Source organism: Phyllobates terribilis, unplaced genomic scaffold, assembly GCF_046119375.1.
Source record: "Phyllobates terribilis strain yellow unplaced genomic scaffold, ASM4611937v1 Scaffold_2__4_contigs__length_985480577, whole genome shotgun sequence".
Taxonomy (NCBI): Eukaryota; Metazoa; Chordata; class Amphibia; order Anura; family Dendrobatidae; genus Phyllobates; species Phyllobates terribilis.
This window is the reverse complement of record NW_027362762.1, coordinates 414,189,422-414,217,112: the sequence shown is the minus strand read 5'-3', so window position 1 is coordinate 414,217,112 and position 27,691 is coordinate 414,189,422. Positions and strand designations below refer to the sequence as shown.

General features: G+C 43.6%; 1 protein-coding gene across 1 annotated transcript in view; it reads left to right on the top strand.

The window, feature by feature from the left end:
• GALNT17 (polypeptide N-acetylgalactosaminyltransferase 17) overlaps positions 1-27,691 on the top strand; it is a 938,842-nt gene that overhangs the window by 860,617 nt on the left and 50,534 nt on the right. The window contains exons 7-8 of the mRNA XM_073665134.1: positions 26,706-26,891; positions 26,986-27,123. Of these exons, the coding sequence (XP_073521235.1) occupies positions 26,706-26,891; positions 26,986-27,123 (324 nt within the window). The remainder of the gene's footprint in view (positions 1-26,705; positions 26,892-26,985; positions 27,124-27,691) is intronic.

The window sequence follows — 27,691 nt, the reverse complement described above, 5'->3', positions numbered from 1 at the left end:
TGTGTCCAATGAAAGGCAAGACTACTTAAGAAGGCTCTCTCACATTATTAAGCAGCCTACATTTTCTGCCAAAATGGGAAAGAAAAAGGATGTGTCGGCTGCTGAGAAGCAACAAATTGTGGAGTGTTTAGGTCAAGGCATGACTACAATCAACATTGTGCGATGATCAGGATGAAGTGTCTTGGCAATCAAGAAGTATGTAGCTGATTCACAGTACACACGTGTGCGTGCTGATAAGGGCAAATTGAGGACTCTTTCCTACAGGCAATTACGTCAGGTTGAAACAGCAGCGGCAAAAAAGCCTTGTCATAGCAGCAGACAAGTTTTTGAAGCTGCTTGTGCCTCCAACGTCCCCCGAACAACAAGATGCAGGGTCCTTCAGAGGTTTGCAGCTGTGCATATGCCATCCTGTCGACCTCCTCTATCCACTTCACACAAGCAGAAACGGCTCCAGTGGGCCAAACATTACATGAAGACTGATTTCAAAACTGTTTTGTTCACGGATGAGTGCCGTGCAGCGCTCGATGGTCCAGATGAATGGAGTGGAGGATGGCTGGTTGATGGACACCCCACGCAAACACGGCTACAGCGCCAACAAGGAGGAGGTGGAGTAATGTTTTGGGCTGGAATCATGGTGAGAGAGATTGTCGGCCCCTTTAGGATCCCTGAAGGCGCTAAAGATGAACTCCATAATGTATGTGGATTTTCTCAAACAGCATTTCCTGCCATGGTTCAAGAAGAAGAACCGTGTATTTCACAGCAAGATCATTTTTCTGCATGATAATGCACCATCTCATGCTGCACATAAAACATCTGCATCTCTGGCTGATATGGGCATAAAAGGGGACAAACTTATGGTGTGACCCCCATGCTCCCCTGACCTCTACCCCATTCAGAACCTTTGGAGCATCATTAAAAGGAGTGTCTATGATGGCGGGAGGCAGTTCACATCTAAGCAACAGCTCTGGGAGGGTATTCTGTCCTCATGCAAAACAATTGAAGCAGAAACCATCCAAAACCTGACAAATTCAATGGACGAGAGAGTTCAGAAGCTCCTTTCGAACAAGGGGTCCTATGTGAAAATGTAACATCACCTAGAATAAAGTTTTGAGTTGAAAACTGTTTGATTTCAGTTTCTAACAACCTGCTAATGCTTATAATTTCAAAAATGACCATTTTTTTGGTCTTTATTAAAATGAAAAGGTTGATCGAAAAGTTTGGGGGATCTAAGAGTGTGGCAACCCAGTAGTCATGATTACTTCGAATTCTGACAATATGAGGGTCATGCTGCAGGTAGTGCAGCAAGAAGGCACTTATGTGTCTTGCGCATCTCGGAGCCCCAAAATTATTTTCCGGGCTAGATGCAGCTAAAAATTATTTTTAATTTTAAATCTGGTGAAGCTTATTATAGATGGCCTAATAGGATCAGTGCTGCACACTGCTACAAAGCCCAAATTATTTTCCAGTCAAGATACAGATAAACATGATTAGTAATTTGAAAGCTTAAAACGGTTGGTAGGATGATTTTAACCAATCATCAAGCTTTTACTCTCCCCAGGATGACACAGGGGTAGAAAAGTCGTTTCGGATCCATGATTTGTTCATCTTTATGAACGTGAGTCTGTCTACATTATCAGTGGAGAGCCGCGTGCGCTTATCTGTCAGCACACCACCAGCAGCGCTGAACACACGTTCAGACAGAACGCTGGCTGCGGGGCATGACAAGATCTCCAAGGCGTAAGTGGCTAGCTCCGGCCATTTATCCAGATTGGAAGCCCAAAAAGAGCAAGGGTCCAGTGACACAGTCGTGGCTTCAATGTTTACTTGGAGATACTCCTGTACCATCGTCTCTAGGCGTTGACTATGTGTCAGACTTCTTGTCTCCTGTGGCCTTGCAAAGGATGGGCTAAAAAAGTGGTGAAATGATTCCGCAAAATTGATGTTACCAGCAGATACTGTGGTTCTGTTACGGTTTGAGTGCTGAACACTTGACGGTCCCACGGTTGGCAAGTTGGAACTGTGAGATTCACTACGTGCACCACTGGTATTTTGTGGAAAAGCACATGTAAGATTCTGCAACAGTCTCTGCTGATACTCCTGCATGCGTGCATCCCTTTCTATGGCAGGAATAATTTCTGCAAATTTACTTTTGTACCGGGGATCTAACAGTGTGGCAACCCAGTAGTCAGGATTATTTCTAATTCTCACAATTCGAGGGTCATGTTGCAGGTAGTGCAGCAAGAAGGCACTCATGTGTGTTGCGCATCCAGGAGCACCAAGTCCCTGTTGTGTTGGTGGCGAGGTAGCAATCATGCTTCCTTCCTCTGTCCTCTCCCCCCAACCTCGCACAACAGAAATGTGATCAAGGTCTCCCTCATCTGATGAGTCTTCCATCAGTTCGTCCTCCACTTCTTCCTGGGCTCCTGCACCTTCCTCACTAGTTTGGCTGCTACCATGCGCCCTGGTAAAATCATCTCCCCCACCCTCACATGCCTGCCGCCTTGGTGCTGCCGACCGTCTGGACCTTGCAGATGTTAGCCCTTCCGCATACAAATCCTCCTCCTCTACTTCCTCCACCTCCTCTTGTGCCACCACCTGACTCCGAATTCTGTTTAACATGTGCTCCAGCATGTAAATCACCGGAATAGTCATGCTGATAATGGCATCGTCAGCACTAAACATCTTCGTCGCCATTTCAAAACTGTGCAGAAGGGTGCATAGGTCCCTGATCTGAGACCACTCCTCCAGCGTGATTTGCCCCACCTCTGAATCTCGTTGGCCCAGGCTATACGTCAGAACGTATTGCACCAGGGCTTGTCGGTGCTGCCACAGTCGCTGCAACATGTGCAGAGTTGAATTCCACCGGGTAGGCACATCGCATTTTAGCCGGTGAAGTGGCAGGCCCAACGACTTCTGTAGAGATGTAAGTCGCTGAGCTGCGGGATGCGAACGGCGGAAGTGAGCACACAGCGACCGTGCCCTCTGCAGAAGGCCATCTAGTCTGGGATAGTGGGCTAAAAATTGCTGGACAACCAGGTTCAACACGTGAGCCATACAAGGCACGTGTGTGACATTGCCCCGGCGAAGGGCCGCACCCAGGTTTGCAGCATTGTCGCACACGGCCTTCCCTGGTTTCAGGTCCAGTGGAGACAACCATTCATGAAATTGGTTCTCCAGAGCTGACCACAACTCCTCAGCTGTGTGACTCACATTTCCCAGACATTTCAATGTAAAAACCGCCTGATGACGTTGAGCCCTACTGCCAGCATAGTAAGGAGGTGTGCAGGATCCCTTCTGCGCAGTTAGAAAGCTTGTGGCATGACCAGACAGGCTTTGGGTGCAGGTGGAAGACCGAGAGGAGGTTGAGGAGGCAGAAGCAGTGGAGGAAAAATGACATAAAGAGGATTGACGCACAACTCGTGGGGACGGCAAGACTTGGACAGCAGCCCCTTGTCCTGCTGTCACCATAGTTACCCAGTGCCCAGTCAGCGACATGTAACGCCCCTGTCCATGCCTACTCGTCCAAGTGTCTGTGGTGAAATGCACCCTGTCACACACAGAGTTTCTCAAAGAAGCGGTGATGTTGTGTGCGACATGCTGGTGGAGCGCAGGCACACCTTTCTTTGAGAAGTAGTGCCGACTGGGCATCTGGTACTGGGGCACTGCGACGGACATAAGGTCTCGAAAATCCTCTGTGTCCACCAGGCGGAAAGGCAGCATTTCTGTAGCCAAGAGCTTGCAGATGGTGAAATTCAACCTCTTAGCTTTCTCATGGCTAGGAGGAAATGGTCTTTTACTTGTCCACATCTGAGGGACCGAGGGCTGGCTATTGTGCTTAGACGGGGTTGATAAGGGTGTCCCCGGCAAACTGCCGGTCTGTGAGGAAGATGCAGGCGGACATGTTAGGTTGCCTTGATCCAAAGGTGGTGCTATCGATGTCGGACAGCGCTCAAGACCAGCTGGTGTTACCACCTCCAAAGAAAATGATGACCTGCCAATCACGCTGGCTGTTGCGGGTAAAGAGGTGGCAGGTCTGCGCCCCAAAACAGGTGTGACTGCTGTCCCCCCAGTCACAGAGGATGAAGAGGCCGCGGATGCACAAGATATGGCAGACGGTGGTTGGCCTGGCCGGCTAGACCGCATTGTAGCACACTGAGCTTCCCACTGCAACTTATGCTTCATGTCCATGTGCCGGTTCATGCATGAAGTACTCAAACTATGTATTTTTTGGCCTCTACTTAGCTTTTGCTGACAAATGTTACAGATAACACGAGTTGGGTCATCTTTATCGATCTGAAAAAATGCCCAGGCTATGCAAGGCTTAGCACCCATGCGACCTGAAGAGCCACCACGACTTGTGGTGAGAGGCAGAGTTGTGTTTGAGGATGCAGTTGTTGACGTGCTTCCAGTACTACGTCTCTGTCCAGGAAGGCGCAACCTGACCTCGTCGTCACTAGCATCTTCCTCCACCTCCTCTGCTGACCTCATCTCTTGGCTGACTGTGGGTTGACAGTAAGTGGGATCTCCGACCTCATCATCATCACCCTGTGCGTTATCACACCCGTCGTCCTCAGAGCCAACCTGTTCCTGCCCTGACAAAAAACTAAAGTTGTCACTCCAATCAGGTATTTGAGTCTTATCATCGTCTTCCTCATTGTCTCCACCAACAGGAGTTACAGTTTGGGAATGAGGGTCTACATTATGGTCAGAACCTTCTGCGTCTGGTCCTGGATCCGACTCATAAAGATTCTGGGCATCAGTGCAGATCATTTCCTCGTCTGGATTCACAGAAGCGCTGGAGTCGACCTCTGATTCCCAGGCTATAGTATGAGTAAACAGCTCTGCAGACTTAACCATCTGTTCTACCTCATACTCAGACGGGCAGCTGGAGATTTGGGAGCTGTGAGGAACAAGTGCGATTTGGGTGACACCTTTGAGGACTGGAGTATTTGTGATGTTGAAGTTGATGTGGAGGAGAGCCCACTTAAAGGAGCATTTGATATCCGTTGAAGCACCTGCTGTTTTTGTGCCTCATCTGGAATTTGTAGCGATGGGCGTGGCCGTAAGAAAGGGATCTTATCACATTGTCCGCTAAAAGAAGTAGACATTTTAGTTTGGCTGGAAGATGGTCTTTCTTCTGCACCTACCCCACAGACACAACCTTTTTTCCCCTTCCCAACACGCCTATTCCCCTTTCCACCAGCAGCAGGCCTTTTTCCACTCATTTTGGTGGTTAACTAATTCACAACTCTGGAGTTGTTTGCACAAAAAAACAATGGATGGTAACCGAGCAGAGCTGATAGACCAAGTCCCACACACTGCTAGAAGCCCAGATATTTTTTCAGAGCTAGATGCAGAAAAAAATTATTTTTAATTTGCAACCTGATGGAGGTCAGTATAGATGGACTAATAGACCAAGTCCCACACACCGCTAGAAGCCCAAATATTTTTTCAGAGCTAGATGCAGAAAAAAATTATATTCAATTTGCACCCTGCTGGAGGTCAGTATAGAAGGACTAATAGAACAAGTCCCACACACTGCTAGAAGCCCAAATATTTTTTCAGAGCTAAATGAAGAAAAAAATTATTTTTAATTTGCAACCTGTTGGAGGTCAGTATAGATGGACTAATAGAACAAGTCCCACACGCTGCTAGAAGCCCAAATATTTTTTCAGAGCTAAATGAAGAAAAAAATTATTTTTAATTTGCAACCTGATGGAGGTCAGTATAGATGGACTAATAGACCAAGTCCCACACACTGCTAGAAGCCCAAATATTTTTTCAGAGCTAGATGCAGAAAAAAATTATATTCAGTTTGCAACCTGATGGAGGTCAGTATAGATGGACTAATAGAATGATGCTATGCCCAAAAGATTTTACTTCACTAGGTGCAGTAAAAAAATTGGTATTCTATACACAGGTGGTATATCTTGCAACACAGATAGGCTACTCCACTGACTAACACACTCTGCAATAGGCCAAAAAGGATTAGCTTTGCTAGATTCAGCCAAATGCTGTGAAAAAAACTTGCACAGCACTGGCACAGACCTGCCTGGCAAAAACTGATAGGAACTGATGTAACCTAGTCCTGAAAAGGACTCCAATTACAATTAGTCTTTACTCCCACAATCTATCTATTTAAGAGCACAGACCTGCCTGATAAAAGTCGTAAGAAATGCTGTAACCTAGTCCTTAAAAGGACTGCAATCACAACTATTCCCTACTCCCAAGCTATCTGTATATTTGTGCGAAAATTGGCTTGAAATTAACAAGGTATAGCACACACAGCAACAGCGGTGCCGTCTAACACGCAGCTGCAGCAGTGAGAAAATGGTGGCGACGGGGAAAATGGCTTGGTCTTATAGGGCAAGGACATGTGACATACACTGCCAATCACACATGCCCTTGCTTGTGTGAAAAAAAGCACTTCGCTCCGTGTGTGCGCTGCTGATAGGCTGACAGATTGCACCTCCCCACTGCAAATGCGGGAAAGAGAAAAAAAAATGGAGATCTTCATTGTTCCTGCAGAGATCCATCCCCTGCCCCTCCCCCCGCCCCGCTGTACACTCAAACTGCGTATTAACATTAATTTTCATCATTACTGAGAAAAAATCCAGTTATGATTTTGGTGCACGAACAGTTATCGAACATAACCTTGAACAGCCAAATTTTTCTCAAATTGTTCGTGTTCGCCGACCGGCTCGAACACCGCCCAAAACAGCTCGAATTTGAGATTGGCGAACAGTTCGAGTAGAACAACGCTCATCTCTAATAGACAGTACTACCTGCACAACTGTCATACCGTCTGTTCAGCGTGGATGGCCTGAGGACAGGATGGAGTAAGAAGAGGAGGAGGATGAGGAGGAGAGCATGGCCAGTCGTCCTCTTGGTGAGGACACGGAAGTCTTTCTCTTTGCAGTCTGCCACACATGGCTGAGTTTATGTTACGCTGCCTTTCCCGTGACCCTTGCATTGTCCAAATTTTGGATGACAGTCATTACTGGTTCGTGACACTTCTAGACCCACGCTACAAGGAGAACTTTCTGTCTCTTATTCCCACGCAGGACAGGTCTAATAAAATGGGGCAGTACGAAAAGGCCCTTGTTGCGGAATTATTACAAAATTTCCATCTGAAAGGTCACAGTTCATTGGACAACCAAGGAGTACAGGCGAGAGAGACACAAATGCAATTAAGCAGAGGCAGAGGAGCAGTGTCAAAGTTCTGAGACAGTTTTCTCATACCCTCCCATCGCACAAGCCCTGATGCGCGAATACTCTCTCAAGGAGGGAAAAGTTGCGGAAGATGCAGAGGGAGTACCCTGCCGACCATACCAACATCCTCCGTGATTCCTCTGTGCCTTATAATTATTGGGTATCCAAGCTGGACACATGGCATGAACTGGCTCTCTACACCTTGGAGGAACTGGCCTGCCTGCCGCTAGCGTTTTGTCAGAGCGGGTTTTTAGTGTCGCCGGTGGAATTATATCTGATAGGCGCATCCGCCTGTCAACTGAAAATGCTGACAGGTTGACTCTTATAAAAATGAACAAGGGCTGGATAGGCCCAGATTTCTCAACACCACCGAATGATAGCAGTGTAACATAAACTCAAATACAGTGTCTTTTTTTTTGGGAAGTCTAACGCTATTCCCATGCACCTTTGTCTTCATACCCAGACATGGGTATGTGCTTCCTGATTTTGTCTATTTGCTCTTGTCCTCCTCCTTCTCTGCATCCTCATCCTCCACCACCATATCACCACCATATGTACCATATCAACATATCTACGTCTCTTGCAAGGGACATTGGAGTTCCTCCAAATTTTTTGCAGCCGTTGCTTCACTGCATAAGCAAACAGTATGGTAGACACACTTCCTAATAATGGGAACATTGTTTTCAGGAGGCCCTCCGACCTCTACGTCTCTTGCAAGGAGCATTGAATTTTTGGCAGCCGTTGCTTCACTGCATAGGCAAACAGTATGGGAGACCCACTTCCTAATAATGGGAACATTGTTTTCAAGAGGCCCTTCAACCTCTACGTCTCTTGCAGGGGGCATTGAATTTTTGACAGCCATTGCAGTCACTGCATAGGCAAACTGTATGGGAGACCCTCTCCTTTCTAATGGGAATATGTCGTTACTGAGGCCCACCTCTTCTTTCTAATGGGAACATGTCGTACTCGTTACTGTGGCCCAGCTCTATGTGTCTTTAAATTCTTAGTGGGGTTTTTCCTAATTTTTGGTAGCCCTTGAACTCACTAAATACCCTATAACTGAATAACAAGGCCCTCTCCTTTCTAATGGGAACATGTCGTTACTGTGGCCCAGCTCTATGTGTCTTTAAATTGTTAGTAGGGTTTTTCCTAAATTTTGGCAGCCATTGCACTCACTGCATATCCTATAACTGAATAGCAGATCCTCTCCTTTCTAATGGGAACATGTCGTTACTGTGGCCAAGCTCTATGTTTCTTTAAATTGTTAGTGGTGTTTTTCCCAAATTTTGTCAGCCCTTGCAGTCACAGCATGGGCATTACCATTATATGAGACCCGCTCCTTTATAATGGGAACATTTTTTTTTACTGAGACCCTCCTCTATGTCTCTTCAAAGGGGTATTGGGTTGTGTCCAAATTTTTGGCAGCCCTTGCAGACACTGCGTACGCAATAACAGTATAGGAGACCCACTCGTTAGTAATGGGACCAACAAAGCATAGCTCTCTAACAATAGCGAGTACCTACTACTGGCCCTTTAAGAATAGTAAAGGCCGCCTGATGACCATATAAAAATAGGCTTTGTGACTTTCAGAGTCCCTCCATCATAAATGAAACAGGATGTGTCTGATGATATGTCATACACCACATGGCCAGATAAGGTTGTAAAATGTTAAAATGACATTTCCCGATGAATGCATTTGTCTTGGTTGAAAGCAATGCAAAAGTGCAAAAATGCATCAAAAACGCTACGTGTGAACATAGCCCAAGGTGTGAAGGACCATTTTTGTTTTTGGTTATTTATTTTGCCTTACATACAAATTATTACCCTGGAAAGGATATTCTTTAACATTTTTTCCAGGAAAATCTATTTTGGTTTAGTTTTTGTATGTTTTATTGTGAGTCCGTAAAAGTGGCGTAATACCTCTGACAACGTTGTTGACAGCATTGACCTGGGAGTCAGAAATGCTTCAAGGGGTCTTCCCTATGCTGTTCCCATGTCATTTGAGCACTGTTCCCATCGATTTGGGCAATTTTTAGACCCTCTGAAGACTGCCGGGGGGGAGCGCCGGAAAAATGCTCGAGTTTTCCATTGACTTACATTGGGCTCGTTACTCAGACCCAACAACTCGAGCATTCCAATTTGGTTGACTCGAACAACGAGTACCCGAGCAGTTTAGTGTTCGCTCATCACTAGTGCACTAGTGTAAGAAGCAGACATTCCTCATATGTATTACAGCTGTCACAGTCGCAAATCATGCACACGGGAGTGATTCAAACATATCACCGAGCACGCTGTAAATACTCATGCTCGCCCGAGTATACTCGGCGAAAGTGTTAATAAAACATACTCGCTCATCACTAGTTATGAAGATACAATCAGAAGTTTGTGCAGAGAGGCTGCTTTTAAAATAGTATATTTTAACTTTGCAAAGGCATTTTATAATGTTCAAGATAGGAGACTAATGTGTCAGATAAGGTATATTGGTTTAAAAAATACAGTTTATAATTTAATTGAAAATTGCCTGTATTTAGATACCTGACGTCAATTATTTCAAATCTGAATGGTCTCTATTATAAGTGGTGTACCCAAAACGGTGAGTGCCAGGACTGCTATTATTTATGATATAAAGGATAACATTTATATCTATAAATCTGATGATTCGTATCTTTGCTTTATAATATATTGCAGTCTATGAAATAAGGACCTTTGGAGCAGTAGTCAGTCATTAGTAGTGTTTTTCAGGAATGGTCTAACATTTCTACGTTTTTAATAACAATCATTTTGGTAAATGTACAATGAGACCCTGAAGCTTTATCAGTCCTTTACGAAATCTATAGAAGTTACAGTATGTGCATTGATTAAGGTTTGAACAATAAGGCTACGTTCCCACGATGAGCTTTTGGTGAGATTTTGATGTTGCAGATTTTCTGCAGCATTTCTGCACCTATTAAGTAAATTAGGTTGCTTGCATTTTTTCATGAAGTTTTTGAGTGCGTTATTTTACATGTATTTTTATTGCGTTTTTGATGCTGCGTTTTTTGTTTCTTGTTGGTGTGTCACGCTTTAAACAAAGCTGCTTTGTTTTCGATACTTCCTGGTATTTGAGTTCGACAAAACTTTATTGATACAGACATGAAGATTACATATGTTTTCGATGCGTTTCCACTGTGGAAACACACTAAAAACGCATGTGTATTTTTTACCTGTGGATTTTTCATATCAAATGCAAGTTCATGTGAACAATCTGCACATAAAACTCAGTGTACCTGCAAGAGAAACTGACATGTCAAGGATTTGCAACAAGCACCGCAGATCAGTTTACGTGGAGTGAAAAAAAAACACAATGGGCATGATATTTCTATAAATCCCATCCACTTCTGCTAGAATTGTTAGAGAGAAGAGAACTGTCTGTTGAATTCCATGGAAAGGGAAAGGGGTTGAGAAAGGAAGTAAGAGAAAAAATTCAAGGACACACACAGATGGTGCAGCTGATTTTTGTAAGTGTCTTATTTGACCCCTGAGCAGGATTCACAGCTTCACTGCTCAGTGCTACCTTATAATTTCTTCCATACATCTTAACATTTGCTCACTAGAGCAGGGATGTCTGATATCAGTGTCCAATGAATGAGAGACATCATAGCAGGTAGTCCACACCCTCTGACTTAGAGATAACTGAACATTAGAGAGAGCCTGTAGAAGGATACTAATGAAAAATACAGTATACAAGTCATATAGTAGTGTTTATTCCTCATGTACACACTTAAAAAAAGTAGTTTTATAGTTTATTAAACCTGACATCTAAAGAATATTTTTTTCCCAACAAATTGCCTTGGTAAGTCTATGTGCAGACTACTTTTATGGTCACCATAGGCAGAATATGCTCAGGAGGTCACAGTGGCCTAGGCATCTATACAGCATTAAGAGCCATTGCAAAAATCATATATAGTATATGTTTTCTTCAGAAGTCTCCTGTATAGCAAAGCACGGTCTGCTGCAATACACACATATATAGATTTACATATTTATATGAGTTCAAATCCCACCAAGGACTGCATTTGCAAACATGTTCCATGTTTGTGTGGGTTTCCTCCGGGTACTCCAGTTTCCTCCCACTCTTCAAAGACATACTGATAAAGAATTTAGATTGTGAGCCCCAATGGGAACAGTGATGATGATGTCTACAAAGCTCTGTGGAAATGAATGACACTATATAAGCAAGTAAAATAAATAAATATGTATACTGCTAGAAATATTTCCACATTTAAAACAGAATCAATGTGATATGTTTTTGTTCTTTTTTAATTTAACAGTAATATAGCTCAGTGATATTTAAATATGTAACAATTGTAAATCTCCACAAATACACTTAGAAAATATCATTTTCTTTTTCCTGTAACAGATGTAATGATGATTGAAAAATATAAGCTGGTTAAAGGCATCAAGTGACATCAAATATCAACAGGAAAGGTCACAGTGATTGTCACTGCCATCATCAATATCATCATAAACTAACTTTGACTAATCCTTATGTTTATGTGCAGCACCATTTCTAGCTGGCATGGATCAAAATGTCATCTTTAAATTATGAGTAATGGCGTGATAATGGATGCATATAATACATAAAGTGCATCCAAAGCAGAAACAATCACCTTCATATTTACATTCAGATTGCTTGTCATGTGCTCTGTTTTCTGTGATGTTTTACTAATTCAGCTGTCTTTCTACTTTACAATGAATTAGTGGGTTCCTAATGTACCATGATTGATTCTATGGATTACCTCAGATCAAGATTTTGTACATCTGCAGGAAACTAGACAGCCCATTATCTGCTTGCTCATATCTTGGCAGGGGCCTTCTGGCACCGAATAATTCATAGCCTGATAAAGTAAGCAATATATGACATGTCTATATATTACCTTACCTAATGGAAATCTTAAAAACCCTTGTTGTCAATATTACTATATTTGCATTGGCATTTTCCTAGATGGGAAAACAACTACAGCAGAATAATTAAATTAAACACAATACATTGCATAGCTGTCAGATTTGGAAATCCATATACAGTTCTATATATTGACCTAAATGATATGCCCATGCAGTCCAAATGTACTATATATAATAATTTAGTCATTCCATCTTTTGAACCCCTAAGCACTCTATTTTTTCAAAGTATGTTGCCTCAGTGAGAAGCTTTACTTCCCTCTGTGGCCTCTAATATTCTCCTCTCTTTATGAGATCACTTGTTATTTTTCTTTTTTTTTCATTTTCTCTTCAAATGCCCCAGAAAAGGAACTACTACACTCTCATAAGAACCTAAAAGGGAATGTGTCTTCAGAAAATGCAATTTTGCAATTTTCATAGTTGAAACTGGGACTTTTTGAGACTCATACTTACTGTCCTTTCAGGAAGAGTTTTTATCAGGCTCCTTATCATCAGAGGCAGGATTGCACTGACTGATAACACTTCTATGCACCGTTGATAACACAAGATCCACCATTCATTATAGGCGATATAACAGTTGATCTTGGCTCCTTGAATTGCAGCATATGAATAGGTTGCCTAGGAAAGACCATGGATATGAGCCCCTAAGGCCCTGCAAAACAATAGACTGCAATAAATATAGTGGAACTAAAAAAAAAGTTGAAAAAATCTATTAGTTTTCTGCAAAAAACTACAGTTTTTTCCTTTACTAAATGCTTTCTAATCAGAAAAAAAAATAAAAAATACACATTCTTGGTAATGCTGCATTCTGAACGAATTAAACAGCACCCTGAATGAAATTATTGCATTATTTAACCTATGTTGAATGCTGTCAAAAATTAGAAAATTGTACCAAAATTACTTTTTTTCAGAATTACATTTTAGTAGATTACCCAGTCGGCCAAAAGTAAAAAATGGAATAAAATGTTATAAAAAATTATAAATACTTTAAAATGGTACAATGAACATTACAACTTGTCCCATAAAAATAAAAAACCTCATAGAAGTACCGTACATTGACTGAGGGATGGAAATGGTATGGCCTTGAAATGCGACTACACAAAAACAAGTGATTTTTTATTGACAAAAGAATTAATATTAGAAAAAAAGAATCAATATCAGCAATATTGCATTGCTGATCTGAACTGTGCACTCTACAATAGTTCAGCAGCATCGTAGAAGTGCAGGGACATTAAAGTTCCAGCAATCTGGTCAGGTTTAAATCAGTGCTCACAGTGCTTTATTGAAGAAAGCTTGTAAGCACTTCACATGATTGGCCACACTGCTAGACTATAGCAGTGACGGGTCTCCAAAACAACAAGCATTAAACTACAAAATTAAAAATAGCTCCATTCTTATGAATAGAGATGAGCGGTGTTCGACTCGAACTGTTCGCCAATCTCAAATTCGAGCTGTTGTGGGCGGTGTTCGAGCCGTTCGGCGAACACGAACGATTTGAAAAAAATTTGGCTGTAAAAGGTTATGTTCGCTAACTGTTCGTGCACCAAAATCATAACTGGATTTTTTCTCAGTAATGCTGAAAATTAATGTTAATACGCAGTTTGAGTGTACAGCGGGGCGGGGGGAGGGGCAGGGGATGGATCTCTGCAGGAATAATGAAGATCTCCATTTTTTTTTCTCTTTCCCGCATTTACAGTGGGGAGGTGCAATCTGTCAGCCTATCAGCAGCGCACACACGGAGCGAACTGCTTTTTTTCACACAAGCAAGGGCATGTGTCATTGGCAGTGTATGTCACATGTCCTTGCCCTATAAGACCCAGTCATTTTCCCCGTCGCCACCATTTTCTCACTGCTGCAGCTGCGTGTTAGACGGCACCGCTGTTGCTGTGTGCACTATACTTTGTTAATTTCAAGCCAATTTTCGCACAAATCTACAGATAGTTTGGGAGTAGTGAAGAGTTGTGATTGCAGTCCTTTTAAGGACTAGGTTACATAATTTCATACGACTTTTATCAGGCAGGTCTGTGCTCTTAAATAGATAGGTTGGGAGTAAAGACTAATTGTAATTGCAGTCCTTTTCAGGGCTAGGTTACATCAGTTCCTATCACTTTTTGCCAGGCAGGTCTGTTTTAGTGCTGTGCAAGTTTTTCTCACAGCATTTGGCTAAATCTAGCAAAGCAAATCCTTTTTGGCCTATTGCAAAGTGTGTTAGTCAGTGGAGTAGCCTATCTGTGTTGCAAGCTACACCACCTGTGTATAGAATCCAATTTTTTTTATTGCACCTAGTGAAGTAAAACCTTTTGGGCATAGCATCATTCTATTAGTCCATCTATACTAACCTCCACCAGGTTGCAAATTCAATATAATTTTTTTCTGCATCTAGCTCTGAAAAAATATTTCGGCTTCTAGCAGTGTGTGGGATTTGTTCTATTAGTCCATCTATACTAACCTCCATCAGGTTGCAAATTCAATATAATTTTTTTCTGCATCTAGCTCTGAAAAAATATTTCGGCTTCTAGCAGTGTGTGGGACTTGTTCTATTTGTCCATCTATACTAACCTCCATCAGGTTGCAAATTCAATATAATTTTTTTCTGCATCTAGCTCTGAAAAAATATTTAGGCTTTTAGCAGTGTGTGGGACTTGTTCTATTAGTCCATCTATACTAACCTGCATCAGGTTGCAAATTCAATATAATTTTTTTCTGTATGTAGCTTTGAAAAAAATATTTCAGCTTGTAGGAGTGTGTGGGACTTGTTCTATTAGTCCATCTATACTGACCTCCGTCAGGTTGCAAATTCAATATAATTTTTTTCTGCATCTAGCTCTGAAAAAATATTTCAGCTTGTAGCAGTGTGTGGGACTTGTTCTATTAGTCCATCTATACTAACCTCCATCAGGTTGCAAATTCAATATAATTTTTTTCTGCATCTAGCTCTGAAAAAATATTACAGCTTGTAGCAGTGTGTGGGACTTGTTCTATTAGTCCATCTATACTGACCTCCATCAGGATGCAAATTCAATATAATTTTTTTCAGCATCTAGCTCTGAAAAAATATTTTGGCTTCTAGCAGTGTGTGGGACTTATTCTATTAGTCCATCTATACTGACCTCCATCAGGTTGCAAACTCAATATAATTTTTATCTGCATCTAACCCAGCCAATACTTTTGGCCTAATACCACAGTTTGGCCACTCGGCTCTGCTCGGTTCCCATCCATTGTTTTTTTTGTGCAAACAACTCCAGAGTTGTGAATTAGTTAACCACCAAAATGAGTGGAAAAAGGCCTGCTGCTGGTGGAAAGGGGAATAAGCGTGTTGGGTTGTGTCCGTGGGGTAGGTGTTAAAGCAACAGTAACATCTGCAGAAGAAAGACCATCTTCCAGCCAAACTAAAATGTCTACTTCTTTTAGCGGACAATTTGATAAGATCCCTTTCTTACGGCCATGTCAATCGCTACAAATTCCAGATGAGGCACAAAAACAGCATCTGCTTCAACGGATATCAAGTGCTCCTTTAAGTGGGCTCTCCTCCACCTCAACTTCAACATCACAAATACTCCAGTCCTCAGAGGTGTCACCCCAATCGCACTTGCTTCCTCACAGCTCCCAAGTCTCCAGCTGCCCGTCTGAGTATGGGGTAGAACAGATGGTTGAGTCTGCAGAGCTGTTTACTCATACTATAGACTGGGAATCAGAGGTTGGCTCTAGAGTCGGATCCAGGACCAGACGCAGAAGGTTCTGACCATAATGTAGACCCTCGTTCCCAAACTGTAACTCCTGTTGGTGGAGACAATGAGGAAGACGATGATGAGACTCAAATACCTGATTGGAGCGACAACTTTAGATTTTTGTCAGGGCAGGAACAGGTTGGCTCTGAGGACGACGGGTGTGATAACACACAGGGTGATGATGATGAGGTTGGAGATCCCACTTACTGTCAACCCACAGTCAGCCAAGAGATGAGGTCAGCAGAAGAGGTGGAGGAGGATGCTAGTGACGACGAGGTCAGGTTGCGCCTTCCTGGACAGAGACATAGTACTGGAAGCACGTCAGCAACTGCATCCTCAAACACAACTCTGCCTCTCACCACAAGTCGTGGTGGCTCTTCAGGTCGCATGGGTGCTAAGCCTTGCATAGCCTGGGCATTTTTTCAGATCGATAAAGATGACCCAACTTGTGTTATCTGTAACATTTGTCAGCAAAAGCTAAGTAGAGGCCAAAAAATACATAGTTTGAGTACTTCATGCATGAACCGGCACATGGACATGAAGCATCAGTTGCAGTGGGAAGCCCACTGTGCTACAATGCAGCCTTGCCGGCCGGGCCAACCACCGTCTGCCACATCTTGTGCATCCGCGGCCTCTTCATCCTCTGTGACTGGAGGGACAGCAGTCACACCTGTTTTGGGATGCAGACCTGCCACCTCTTTACCCGCAACAGCCAGCGAGATTGGCAGGTCATCATTTTCTTTGGAGGTGGTAACACCAGCTGGTGTTGAGCGCTGTCCGACATCGATAGCACCACCTTTGGATCAAGGCAACCTAACATGTCCGCCTGCATCTTCCTCACAGACCGGCAGTTTGCTAGGGACACCCTTCTCAACCCCGTCTAAGCACAACAGCCAGCCCTCGGTCCCTCAGATGTGGGCAAGTAAAAGACCATTTCCTCCTAGCCATGAGAAAGCTAAGAGGTTGAATTTCACCATCTGCAAGCTCTTGGCTACAGAAATGCTGCCTTTCCGCCTGGTGGACACAGAGGATTTTCGAGACGTTATGTCCGTCGCAGTGCCCCAGTACCAGATGCCCAGTCGGCACTACTTCTCAAAGAAAGGTGTGCCTGCGCTCCACCAGAATGTCGCACTCAACATCACCACTTCTTTGAGAATCTCTGTGTGTGACAGGGTGCATTTCACCACAGATACTTGGACGAGTAGGCATGGACAGGGGCATTACATGTCGCTGACTGGGCACTGGGTAACTATGGTGACAGCAGGACAAGGGGCTGCTGTCCAAGTCTTGTCGTCCCCACGAGTTGTGCGTCAATCCTCTTTAGCTCAAAGTTCCTCCACTGCTTCTGCCTCTGCAACCTCCTCTCGGTCCTCCACCTGCACCCAAAGCCTGTCTGGTCATGCCACAAGCTTTCCAACTGTGCAGAAGGGATTCTGCACACCTCCTTACTATGCTGGCAGCAGGGCTCAACGTCATCAGGCGGTTTTTACTTTGAAATGTCTGGGAAATGTGAGTCACACAGCTGAGGAGTTGTGGTCAGCTCTGGAGAACCAATTTCATGAATGGTTGTCTCCACTGGACCTGAAACCAGGGAAGGCCGTGTGTGACAATGCTGCAAACCTGGGTGCGGCCCTTCGCCGGGGCAATGTCACACACGTGCCTTGTATGGCTCACGTGTTGAACCTGGTTGTCCAGCAATTTTTAGCCCACTATCCTGGACTAGATGGCCTTCTGCAGAGGGCACAGTCGCTGTGTGCTCACTTCCGCCGTTCGCATCCCGCAGCTCAGCAACTTACATCTCTACAGAAGTCGTTGGGCCTGCCACTTCACCGGCTTAAATGCGATGTGCCTACCCGGTGGAATTCAACTCTGCACATGTTGCAGCAACTGTGGCAGCACCGATAAGCCCTGGTACAATACGTTCTGACGTATAGCCTGGGCCAACGAGATCCAGAGGTGGGGCAAATCACGCTGGAGGAGTGGTCTCAGATCAGGGACCTATGCACCCTTCTGCACAGTTTTGAAATGGCTACGAAGATGTTTAGTGGTGACGATGCCATTATCAGCATGACTATTCCGGTGATTTACATGCTGGAGCACATGTTAAACAGAATTCGGAGTCAGGTGGTGGCACAAGAGGAGGTGGAGGAAGTAGAGGAGGAGGAGTTGTATGCGGAAGGGCTAACATCTGCAAGGTCCAGACGGTCGGCAGCACCAAGGCGGCAGGCATGTGAGGGTGGGGGAGATGGTTTTACCAGGGCGCATGGTAGCAGCCAAACTAGTGAGGAAGGTGCAGGAGCCCAGGTAGAAGTGGAGGACGAACTGATGGAAGACTCATCAGATGAGGGAGATCTTGATCACATTTCTGTTGTGCGAGGTTGGGGGGAGAGAATAGAGGAAGGAAGCATGATTGTTACATCGCCACCAACACAACAGGGACTTGGTGCTCCTGGATGCGCAAGACACATGAGTGCCTTCTTGCTGCACTACCTGCAACATGACCCTCGAATTGTGAGAATTAGAAATAATCCTGACTACTGGGTTACCACAGAGTTAGATCCCCGGTACAAAAGTAAATTTGCAGAAATTATTCCTGCCATAGAAAGGGATGCACGCATGCGGGAGTATCAGCAGAGACTGTTGCAGAATCTTACATGTGCTTTTCCACAAAACACCAGTGGTGCACATAGTGAATCTCACAGTTCCAACTTGCCAACCGTGGGACCGTCGAGTGTTCAGCACTCAAACCGTAACAGAAACACAGTATCTGCTGGTAACATCAATTTTGCGGAATCATTTCACCACTTTTTTAGCCCATCCTTTGCAAGGCCACAGGAGACAAGAAGTCTGACACATAGTCAACGCCTAGAGACGATGGTACAGGAGTATCTCCAAGTAAACATTGAAGCCATGACTGTGTCACTAGACCCTTGCTCTTTTTGGGCTTCCAATCTGGATAAATGGCCGGAGCTCGCCACTTACGCCTTGGAGATCTTGTCACGCCCCGCAGCCAGCGTTCTGTCTGAACGTGTGTTCAGTGCTGCTGGTGGTGTGCTGACAGATAAGCGCACGCGGCTCTCCACTGATAATGTAGACAGACTCACGTTCATAAAGATGAAAAAATCATGGATCCGAAATGACTTTTCTACCCTTGTGTCATCCTGGGGAGAGTAAAAGCTTGATGATTTGTTAAAATCACCTCACCAACCGTTTTAAGCTTTAAAATTACTAATCATGTTTATCATCTAGCCCGGAAAATAATTTTGGGTCTCCTAGATGCGCAAGACACATGAGTGCCTTCTTGCTGCACTACCTGCAACATGACCCTCAGATTGTCAGAATTCGAAGTAATCCTGACTACTGGGTTGCCACACTCTTAGATCCCCCACACTCTTCGATCAACCTTTTCATTTTAATAAAGAACAAAAAAATGGTCATTTTTGAAATTATAAGCATTAGCAGGTTATTAGAAACTAAAATCAAACAGTTTTCAACTCAAAACTTTATTTTAGGTGATGTTACATTTGCACATAGGACCACTTGTTCGAAAGGAGCTTCTCAACTGTCTCGTCCATTGAATTTGTCAGGTTTTGGATGGTTTCTGCTTCAATTGTTTTGCACGAGGACTGAATACCCTCCCAGAGCTGTTGCTTAGATGTGAACTGCCCCCCGCCATCATAGACACTCCTTTTGATGATGCTCCAGAGGTTATCAATGGGGTTGAGGTCAGGGGAGCATGGGGGTCACACCATAAGTTTGTCCCCTTTTATGCCCATATCAGCCAGAGATGCAGATGTGTTATGTGTAGTATGAGACGGTGCATTATCATGCATGAAAATGATCTTGCTGTGGAATACACGGTTCTTCTTCTTGAACCATGGCAGGAAGTGCTGTTTGAGAAAATCCACATACATTATGGAGTTCATCTTTACCCCTTCAGGATCCTAAAGGGGCCGACAATCTCTCTCCCCATGATTCCAGCCCAAAACATTACTCCACCTCCTCCTTGTTGGCGCTGTAGCCGTGTTTGCGTGGGGTGTCCATCAACCAGCCATCCTCCACTCCATCCATCTGGACCATCGAGCATTGCACGGCACTCATCGGTGAACAAAACAGTTTTGAAGTCAGTCTTCATGTATTGTTTGGCCCACTGGAGCCGTTTCTGCTTGTGTCCAGTTGATAGAGGAGGTCGACAGGATGGCTTACGCACAGCTGCTAACCTCTGAAGGACTCTGCATCTTGTTGTTCGGGGGACGTTGGAGGCACCAGCAGCTTCAAAAACTTGTCTGCTGCTATGACAAGGCTTTTTTGCCGCTGCTCTTTTAACCTGACGTAATTGCCTGTAGGAAAGAGTCCTCAATTTTACCTTATCAGCACTCACACGTGTGTACTGTGAATCAGATACATACTTCTTGATTGTGCGATGATCAGGATGAAGTGTCTTGGCAATGCTGATTGTAGTCATGCCTTGACCTAAACACTCCACAATTTGTTGCTTCTCAGCAGCCGACGCATCCTTTTTCTTTCCTATTTTGGCAGAAAATGTAGGCTGCTTAACAATGTGGGACAGCCTTCTTAAGTAGTCTTTCCTTTCATTGGACACACCTGCCAAACTAATTAGCACAGGTGTCTGCAATTGCTTACAGTGATATAAAGAGCCCTGACACACATCACCATCAATGAGTTTAACTGACAAACAAATTCTTCCCTTATCACTCCTAAACACTTTTTGCATAATAATTTAGAACACAGTGTACATGTGCTTTTCCACAAAACACCAGTGGTTCACGTAGTGAATCTGACAGTTCTAACTGGCCAACCGTTGTCTGTATGGAGTTGTTCAAAAAAGGGCCCAAAATTAAGATAACATAGACGGGAGAGGTCTCTATGAATAGGAATTCCTAAGTATTTGATACCCTGTGAGGGCCAGGCAAAGGGAAAGTTGGACTGGATGGAATCCTGTATGGATTTGGGGAGGGAGATATGGAGGGCCTCAGACTTCGCTGCATTGATTTTAAAATTTGACCATGTAACAAAATGATCTATTTCAGCCATAAAAGCAGGGATGGATATATGTGATTGAGTGATATATACTAGGACATCATCAGCAAATGCAGAGCACTTGTACTCGGTGCCTCCCACCTCAATCCACCTAATATTGGGGTTATGGCGAATTGATGAGAGCAGGTGCTCCGTCACTAGGATGTATAAGAGAGGGGACAGAGAACATCCCTGCCTTGTCCCATTTGTGATTATGAAAGGTGATGAAAATGTTCTGACGCGCCCCCTGGGCATTGGGACACCTGGAGCCTGACCCTTTTTGGTGGATGCTGGTGGTTGTAGTGTCTGTGGCGGCGACCCGGTTCCATGGCTCAGGACGGTCAAACCAGTGGCGGAACTATTTATGTGGTTTGCGGTCAGAGTGAACCGCCGCTGCAGGGCAGACCGCTGAGGTTGGTGTTGTGGGTACAGCAGAGCGTAGTATAACTCCCCACGGGAGGAGTATAGCCTCAGGGCAGTGTATGCGGAGGATGGGGGTGATGGTGCAGGGCAGCAGCAGTAACGACACGGAGTCAGTGATGCAGTCCAGGGCCATTACTCACAGTTCTTATTATCCAGACCACTTCTGCAGGTAACGACTGCCCACGTCGTACTGTGCTCACCAGGTGAGGGGCTCAGACAACTCCCAGATAACTTTGGAGCGCTTCACAGGACCCCCTTTGTGTGTCCTTTGTCTGGCCTTTCTTACCAATGCTTCTGTCCGACTGCCTCGGGCCTCCTCTTGGTAAACTTGGTGCCAGTTTCCCTGACCCTATGTGGTGCCTTCCTAATGGGTGTAGCGAGGGGCTGCGCCACATAAAATGTCACAGCCTCCGGTTTCTAGCTGAGGGTCGTTTCCCGCCTCCACTATTTTCGGGGACCGGTCTCCCCCTTTGGCCTGACCCCTCCACGCAGGTGGATTCGGGCATGCGGTGGCGACTCACCCGTCCGCACCCCTGGGATCCCTTCATTCCTCATTCCTGGAGCCTTCTCCGCTCCTCTTCCTTCCTTCTCCCTCTTCCAGGCCTGGGCCTCTGTAACTAGGCCCGCCTCCGGAGCAGAGCTCATTCAGAGCCCCTGCTCCCTGTCACTTCTGCTCAGACTTCTCTGCACTGAACTAAGATGGTGCCCACCTTTTATACTCCCTTCTCAATGCACCCAGGAACTGCTTATTCCCTGCTCCTGCACTACAGGGTTCCCCTTCCTCGGTGTTCCCTCCCCCCACTCCAGCCAGGGACAGGGACTGTTGTGCCCATCTCAGGGGCATATTGGTCGCCCTGCCCCACGGCAATGTGATGTAATACATGCAGGTGTCGGGGTCCTGATCCACACTCCATCCTTACCTGAGAGTAAGATATCACACCTCTGGGTGAGGTGCAATACCTCTGTAGCAACCGAGCCCTCGGGGTACTACAGTTCCATTTATCTTCAGCCTAGGTGACGTATTGCGATACAGGGCCGTGATTTTGGCTATAAAAGGGTCCCCTAGTCCCCTACCCCAAGCTTTTTAAGAGAATAATATATGGTGTGCCAGGAGACTCTATGGAATGCTTTCTCAGCATCCAACGAGAGTATCTAATTACAAATTTTTAACTGCATCTAGCCCAGGAAATACTTTGTGCCTAGTAGCAGTGTCTGCTAGTTAGCAGAATATCCCAGCTGTTAAGCAAGCTACACCACCTGTAGTTTGGACACTTAATTTTTTAAAAGCAAAGGAAATGCTTCGGGACCCCGGGATACTCAGTGAAGAGCATCAGGAGGCACCCCAAGGCATAGGGGCTGGGACTGGCGGTAGGACGCCTTGCGGTGGACCGCCGAGCTCGATCCTTATAAAAGCTTTTTAACTGCAGCAGCTTTAGTGGACGCTACTGGAGCTGGAATTACGCCGCTGCTGGCATGAGACTTGCCCTCCAAAAGATCCTTGTAAAAGGATTTAAAGTGTATTCATTCAAATTAGAGAGACAATTTAAATTAAAAAGCTTAGACCTGCCTCCACCACAGGGGGGCTCGCTCGACCCACCAGCGGACAGGCACCAGTATTGGGAGAGGGGGGCTAGCCGTCAGGGTCCACAGCAGCTCTGGCACAAAGCCGGCGACACAGAGGTCGCACGGGCAGGAACGGACTGGCCGTGTCTGCTTCGCACTTTTTTGGTTTTAGAAGGGCATGACATGCCTATATCTGTGTCTCCCCCTCCTTTTACTCCTCCACCTCTTTTCTTTTCGCATGACTATATGTACTTGTCACTTTTCCATGTGTTAGTTGTGTCTTCTGAGCAGTTTGTCAGCTTTTGGACACCTTTGAAGGTGTTTTCTATGTGTTTCTATGTGTTTTTGTTTGCCTGCCATTGGTTTTAACGGTGTTCAAAGGTGTTCGACGAACAGTTCGACGAACAGTTTGGCGAACATACGGGTGTTCGACGAACCGAACCGAACTCGAACACTACTGGGGTGGCTCAACACTACTTATGAATGGAGAGGATTTTTCTTAAGATTAGAATTACAAAATGGCTTCCTTTTACAAATACTCTGCAAGTTTAAAAATTGAAGATGGGCCACCTCCTTTAAAGGGAATAATGTAACTTAACCTTTAGTTGGTATGCATTAAAAAGACACGCAAAACACATAACATATAAGTCCATATACAATGAGACATTTGTGACTACTTATCATAATGGTAGAACAGTCCACCTATTGGATAGATGCATATTCAAAGATGTAAATGACAGCACTAGTGCACAAATAATAGAAATAGTTTAATTCACCTAAATCATGGCTTACTGTACTGTTTCTATTTGGAGCATATCATTGAAGGGGGCGTCTCAAAATAGAAGGTGGTTGCTGTCTAAAAACATTGACAATCACAAAGTGTCTCATTGTACTTATAATTTATGTTTTTAATGCATACCTAGTAAAGGATAAGTTATACTATTTAAATCAATTTATTTGTAACCACTGCTGATTTTAGTGTTTCATTGTGGATGCTAAAACACTTGGCATGGCCAATCTGTAATCCAAGTGCTTAGTGACAAATGATTAATGTGACTATTAGAAACAAACCTTAGGTCAGTTAAATATAGGTCAAGAATAGACATTTACTGTAGATCCTGAAATGGTTGCAGGTACATCCAATTAGAGTATATTTTGATAATTTTTACAAGTACATACAGAGGCTTGCAAAACTATTCACCCCCTTTAGCATTTTTCGTGCTTTGCTACCTCACCACCTGGAATTTCAGTTTTTTTTTGAGGGTTTGGATCAGTTCATGTAAAGAACATGCCTACAATTGTGAACATTTGGTTTTCTTTTTGCTGTGAAGCAGACAATAAATATCAAAACAAATAACTAAATAACTGAAAACTTTAGTGTGCATAACTATTCATCCCCCTAAAGTCAGTACTTTGTAGAGCCTCTTTTTGCAGCAAATACAGCTTCAAGTAAATTTGGATACGTCTCTATGAGTTTTCCACATCTTGCCACTGGGATGATATGGTTTCCTCTGGTGAACAGCAATCTTCAAGTCTAACCACAGATTCTCAATTGGATTAAGGTCAGGGCTTTCAGTAGTCCACTCCAAAACATTTTGGCGTTTTCCCTTAAAGCACTCGATTGCTGCTTTAGCTGTATGCTTTGAGTCATTGTCTAATTGGAAGGTGAACCTCTGTTGCCATCTCAAATCACTGACAAACTGAAACAGATTTTTCTCAAGAATAACCCTGTACTTCGCATGATCCATCTTCCTCTCTACTCTAAGCATGTTCCCTACCCCTGCTGCCGAAAAACATCCCCACATCATGATTCTGCCACCACCATGTTTCACTGTTAAGATGGTGTTCTTGAGGTGACAGGCTGTGTTGATTTGGCGCCAGACATAGAATTTACCTTGGTGGCCACAAAGTTTAATTTTGTTCTTATCTGACAACAGCACCTTCCTCCATACATTTAAGGTGTCACCCACATGTCTTTTGGCAAACTCAAAACGAGCCTTACAATTTTTGTGTATAAGTAAAGGCTTTTTTATGCTCACTCTTCCATAAAGGCCACCTCTATGGAGCGTACGGCTTATTATGGGCATATGGACACCAACTCCAGTATCTGCTTGGGAACTCTGAAGCTGCTTCAGGTTATCTTTGGTCTCTGTTCTGCCTCTCCGATTAATGCCCTCCTTGCCCAGGCCGAGAGCTTTGGTGGGCGGCCCTCTCTTGGCAGGTTTGTTGTGTTACCATGTTCTTTCCATTTTATGATAATGAATTTGATGGTGCTCCGGGAGATTATCAGAGATTGGGATATTTTTTTATAACCCAACCCTGACTTGTACTTCTCAACCACTTTGTCCCTGACTTGTTTGGAGATCTATTTGGTCTTCATGGTGTTGTTTGATTAGTGGTGCCTCTTTCTTAATGGTGCTGCAACCTCTGTGGCCTTTCAGAAAAGGTGTGTATAAACTGACTGTGACTTATGAAGGTAATTGCTTGCACCAGAAATTTTTAGGGGCTTCATAGCGAAAGGGGTGAATACATATCCACATGCCAATTTTTAGGTATTTGATCCCATAAATTTAATTTATGTCTATATTTTTCTCACTTCACTTCACCAACTTAGACTATTTAGTGTTGATGCATCACGCACAAATCAGATTACAAATATTTAAACACAGGTTGTAATGTAATAAAATAGGTACAAAGCCAAGAGGGGGCTGGTGAACACTTTCGCAAGCCACTGCATATTCTAAAATATAAATATAACAATGCATGAACCACAGAAGCTGTAAGATGAGTTCAAATTATAATGCGGAAATGAGGAAAGTGCATTGTGCACTGACATAAATGGTCTAAACCAGCAGCAAGGTTTCTTTGGTTAGCAGAACCTTCATTGTGCACTTGTCATCTCTTTGTTAAAAAGAACCTGGCAGCTGATACTTGCTGCCCAATCCATGCACAGCATGTATCAGATACTGGCTGCATGATTTCAACCATAAGTGTTTAACTCTGAAACGCTGCACAGTTTCAGAGAAAAACATAGCATAAAGCCATTGGGGACCAAACCGTATGGGAGACTTGCTGGACAGGTGGGTTTCCAGCTGCTTTTCCTTACTCGTTACCACTGAGTGACAGGTCTCTCATTATGCACAGTGACTTGTCCTTAAAGAGGAGCGGGCGACCCACCTGTTCCCCAGCGACTATTGAACATATATGGCTGAAATAATGCAGCTAGTGTCTGATACATGCTGCCCATGGATTGGGCAGCATATGTCATTGGTCAGGTTCCCATGTGATGCTGATAATTTTGAAAAATATACCATTAATTGTTACATTTCCAGAACAGTCCATATTTTTGAATGTGGTTCATGTCTAAGGATTTGTTTCTTGAAAACTAGCATTCCTTTGAAAATTGATTGTCACAGGTCTATCTTCTGAACCAAAGGAAATTTCATTTGAACATAAATTTTTAGTGCACGAGGCACTCAATATGGTCAGCCATCTAATATAGGCTTGAACTGGATCCACCGTAGTAGAGCGATTATTACTTAACAATAGTCCACTCTGGCTCATATTGTAGGTCCTGAGTATGAAAATCTAACTCAGAAGTAATTATCGGTTCATAATTGTTTGCTTCCAGTAGTCAAAAGCAGTATTTATGATGAAAAATTCTGTAGTCTCTCTATTGCATATTACTAAGCAAGTAATGTATGAACTTTGTGATTAAAAAGTCTTCAGATTTCCTAATATGAGTTTATAGTTGTGAACAAAACTCTGCTATTGTTAAAAGACATTGCTTTATTCTAGGTGTGGCTGTGTGGTGGAAGTATGGAAGTCCTTCCCTGTTCAAGAGTTGCCCACATAGAACGTAAAAGAAAGCCATATAACAATAACATAGATTTCTACACAAAGAGGAATGCTTTACGGGTAGCTGAAGTTTGGATGGATGACTACAAATCACATGTTTACATTGCATGGAATTTACCATTGGAGGTAAGGTTTAAACTACATATCATTAAAACTATACAAAATCATACAATTCACAGTATTTGAAAATATATTAAGCCCTTTTTTATATCTTTTTCAGAACCCAGGAATAGACATTGGTGACATAACAGAAAGAATCGCTTTAAGGAAAAGCTTAAAGTGTAAAAACTTTCAATGGTACTTGGATAATGTTTATCCAGAAATGAGAAGATATAATAATACCGTTGCTTATGGAGAGGTATGGTAAATACTGTCTACACACAATTCCTATATCCAAATAAGTATTGTCCACTAACACAATTATCTTGAGATATAAAATTCTCATGACATCTGAAAAAATAATATTGGAGCCTTCTTTTGCACTTCTCATTTCATCCTGGGATATTATACTGTGTTTTAGTCTTTCTTCCATCCTTTGCAAACCTACTTTGTTGTAATTAAAGGGTTTTTCTAGGAGTAGAAAAATATATTAAAAAGAAAATTTCATTAAGAATATTTTTCTAAATTACTTTAATTTGAAACGTTCACTTATTTTGTCTAGTGAAGTACTCATTGTACTACATTAAAACTGCTAAACTCTTGCTAGAATGTTAATAAGACGCGTGCCTACTAGCTTGTGGAGAAAGTCTACTGCTGTGACTTGGAGATAACCTATATCATGCACTGTCAAGATGTCCAAGTCACAGTAGCCACTCAGCCATCAGAAAGACAGGGTGTCGGACAGTGGAGAAGCAGCTTCTGGTTACCTTGTCTGCCCTGGTATCTTCAGTATTTGATCACATAGACGGTGGACAGCTGTGGAGTAG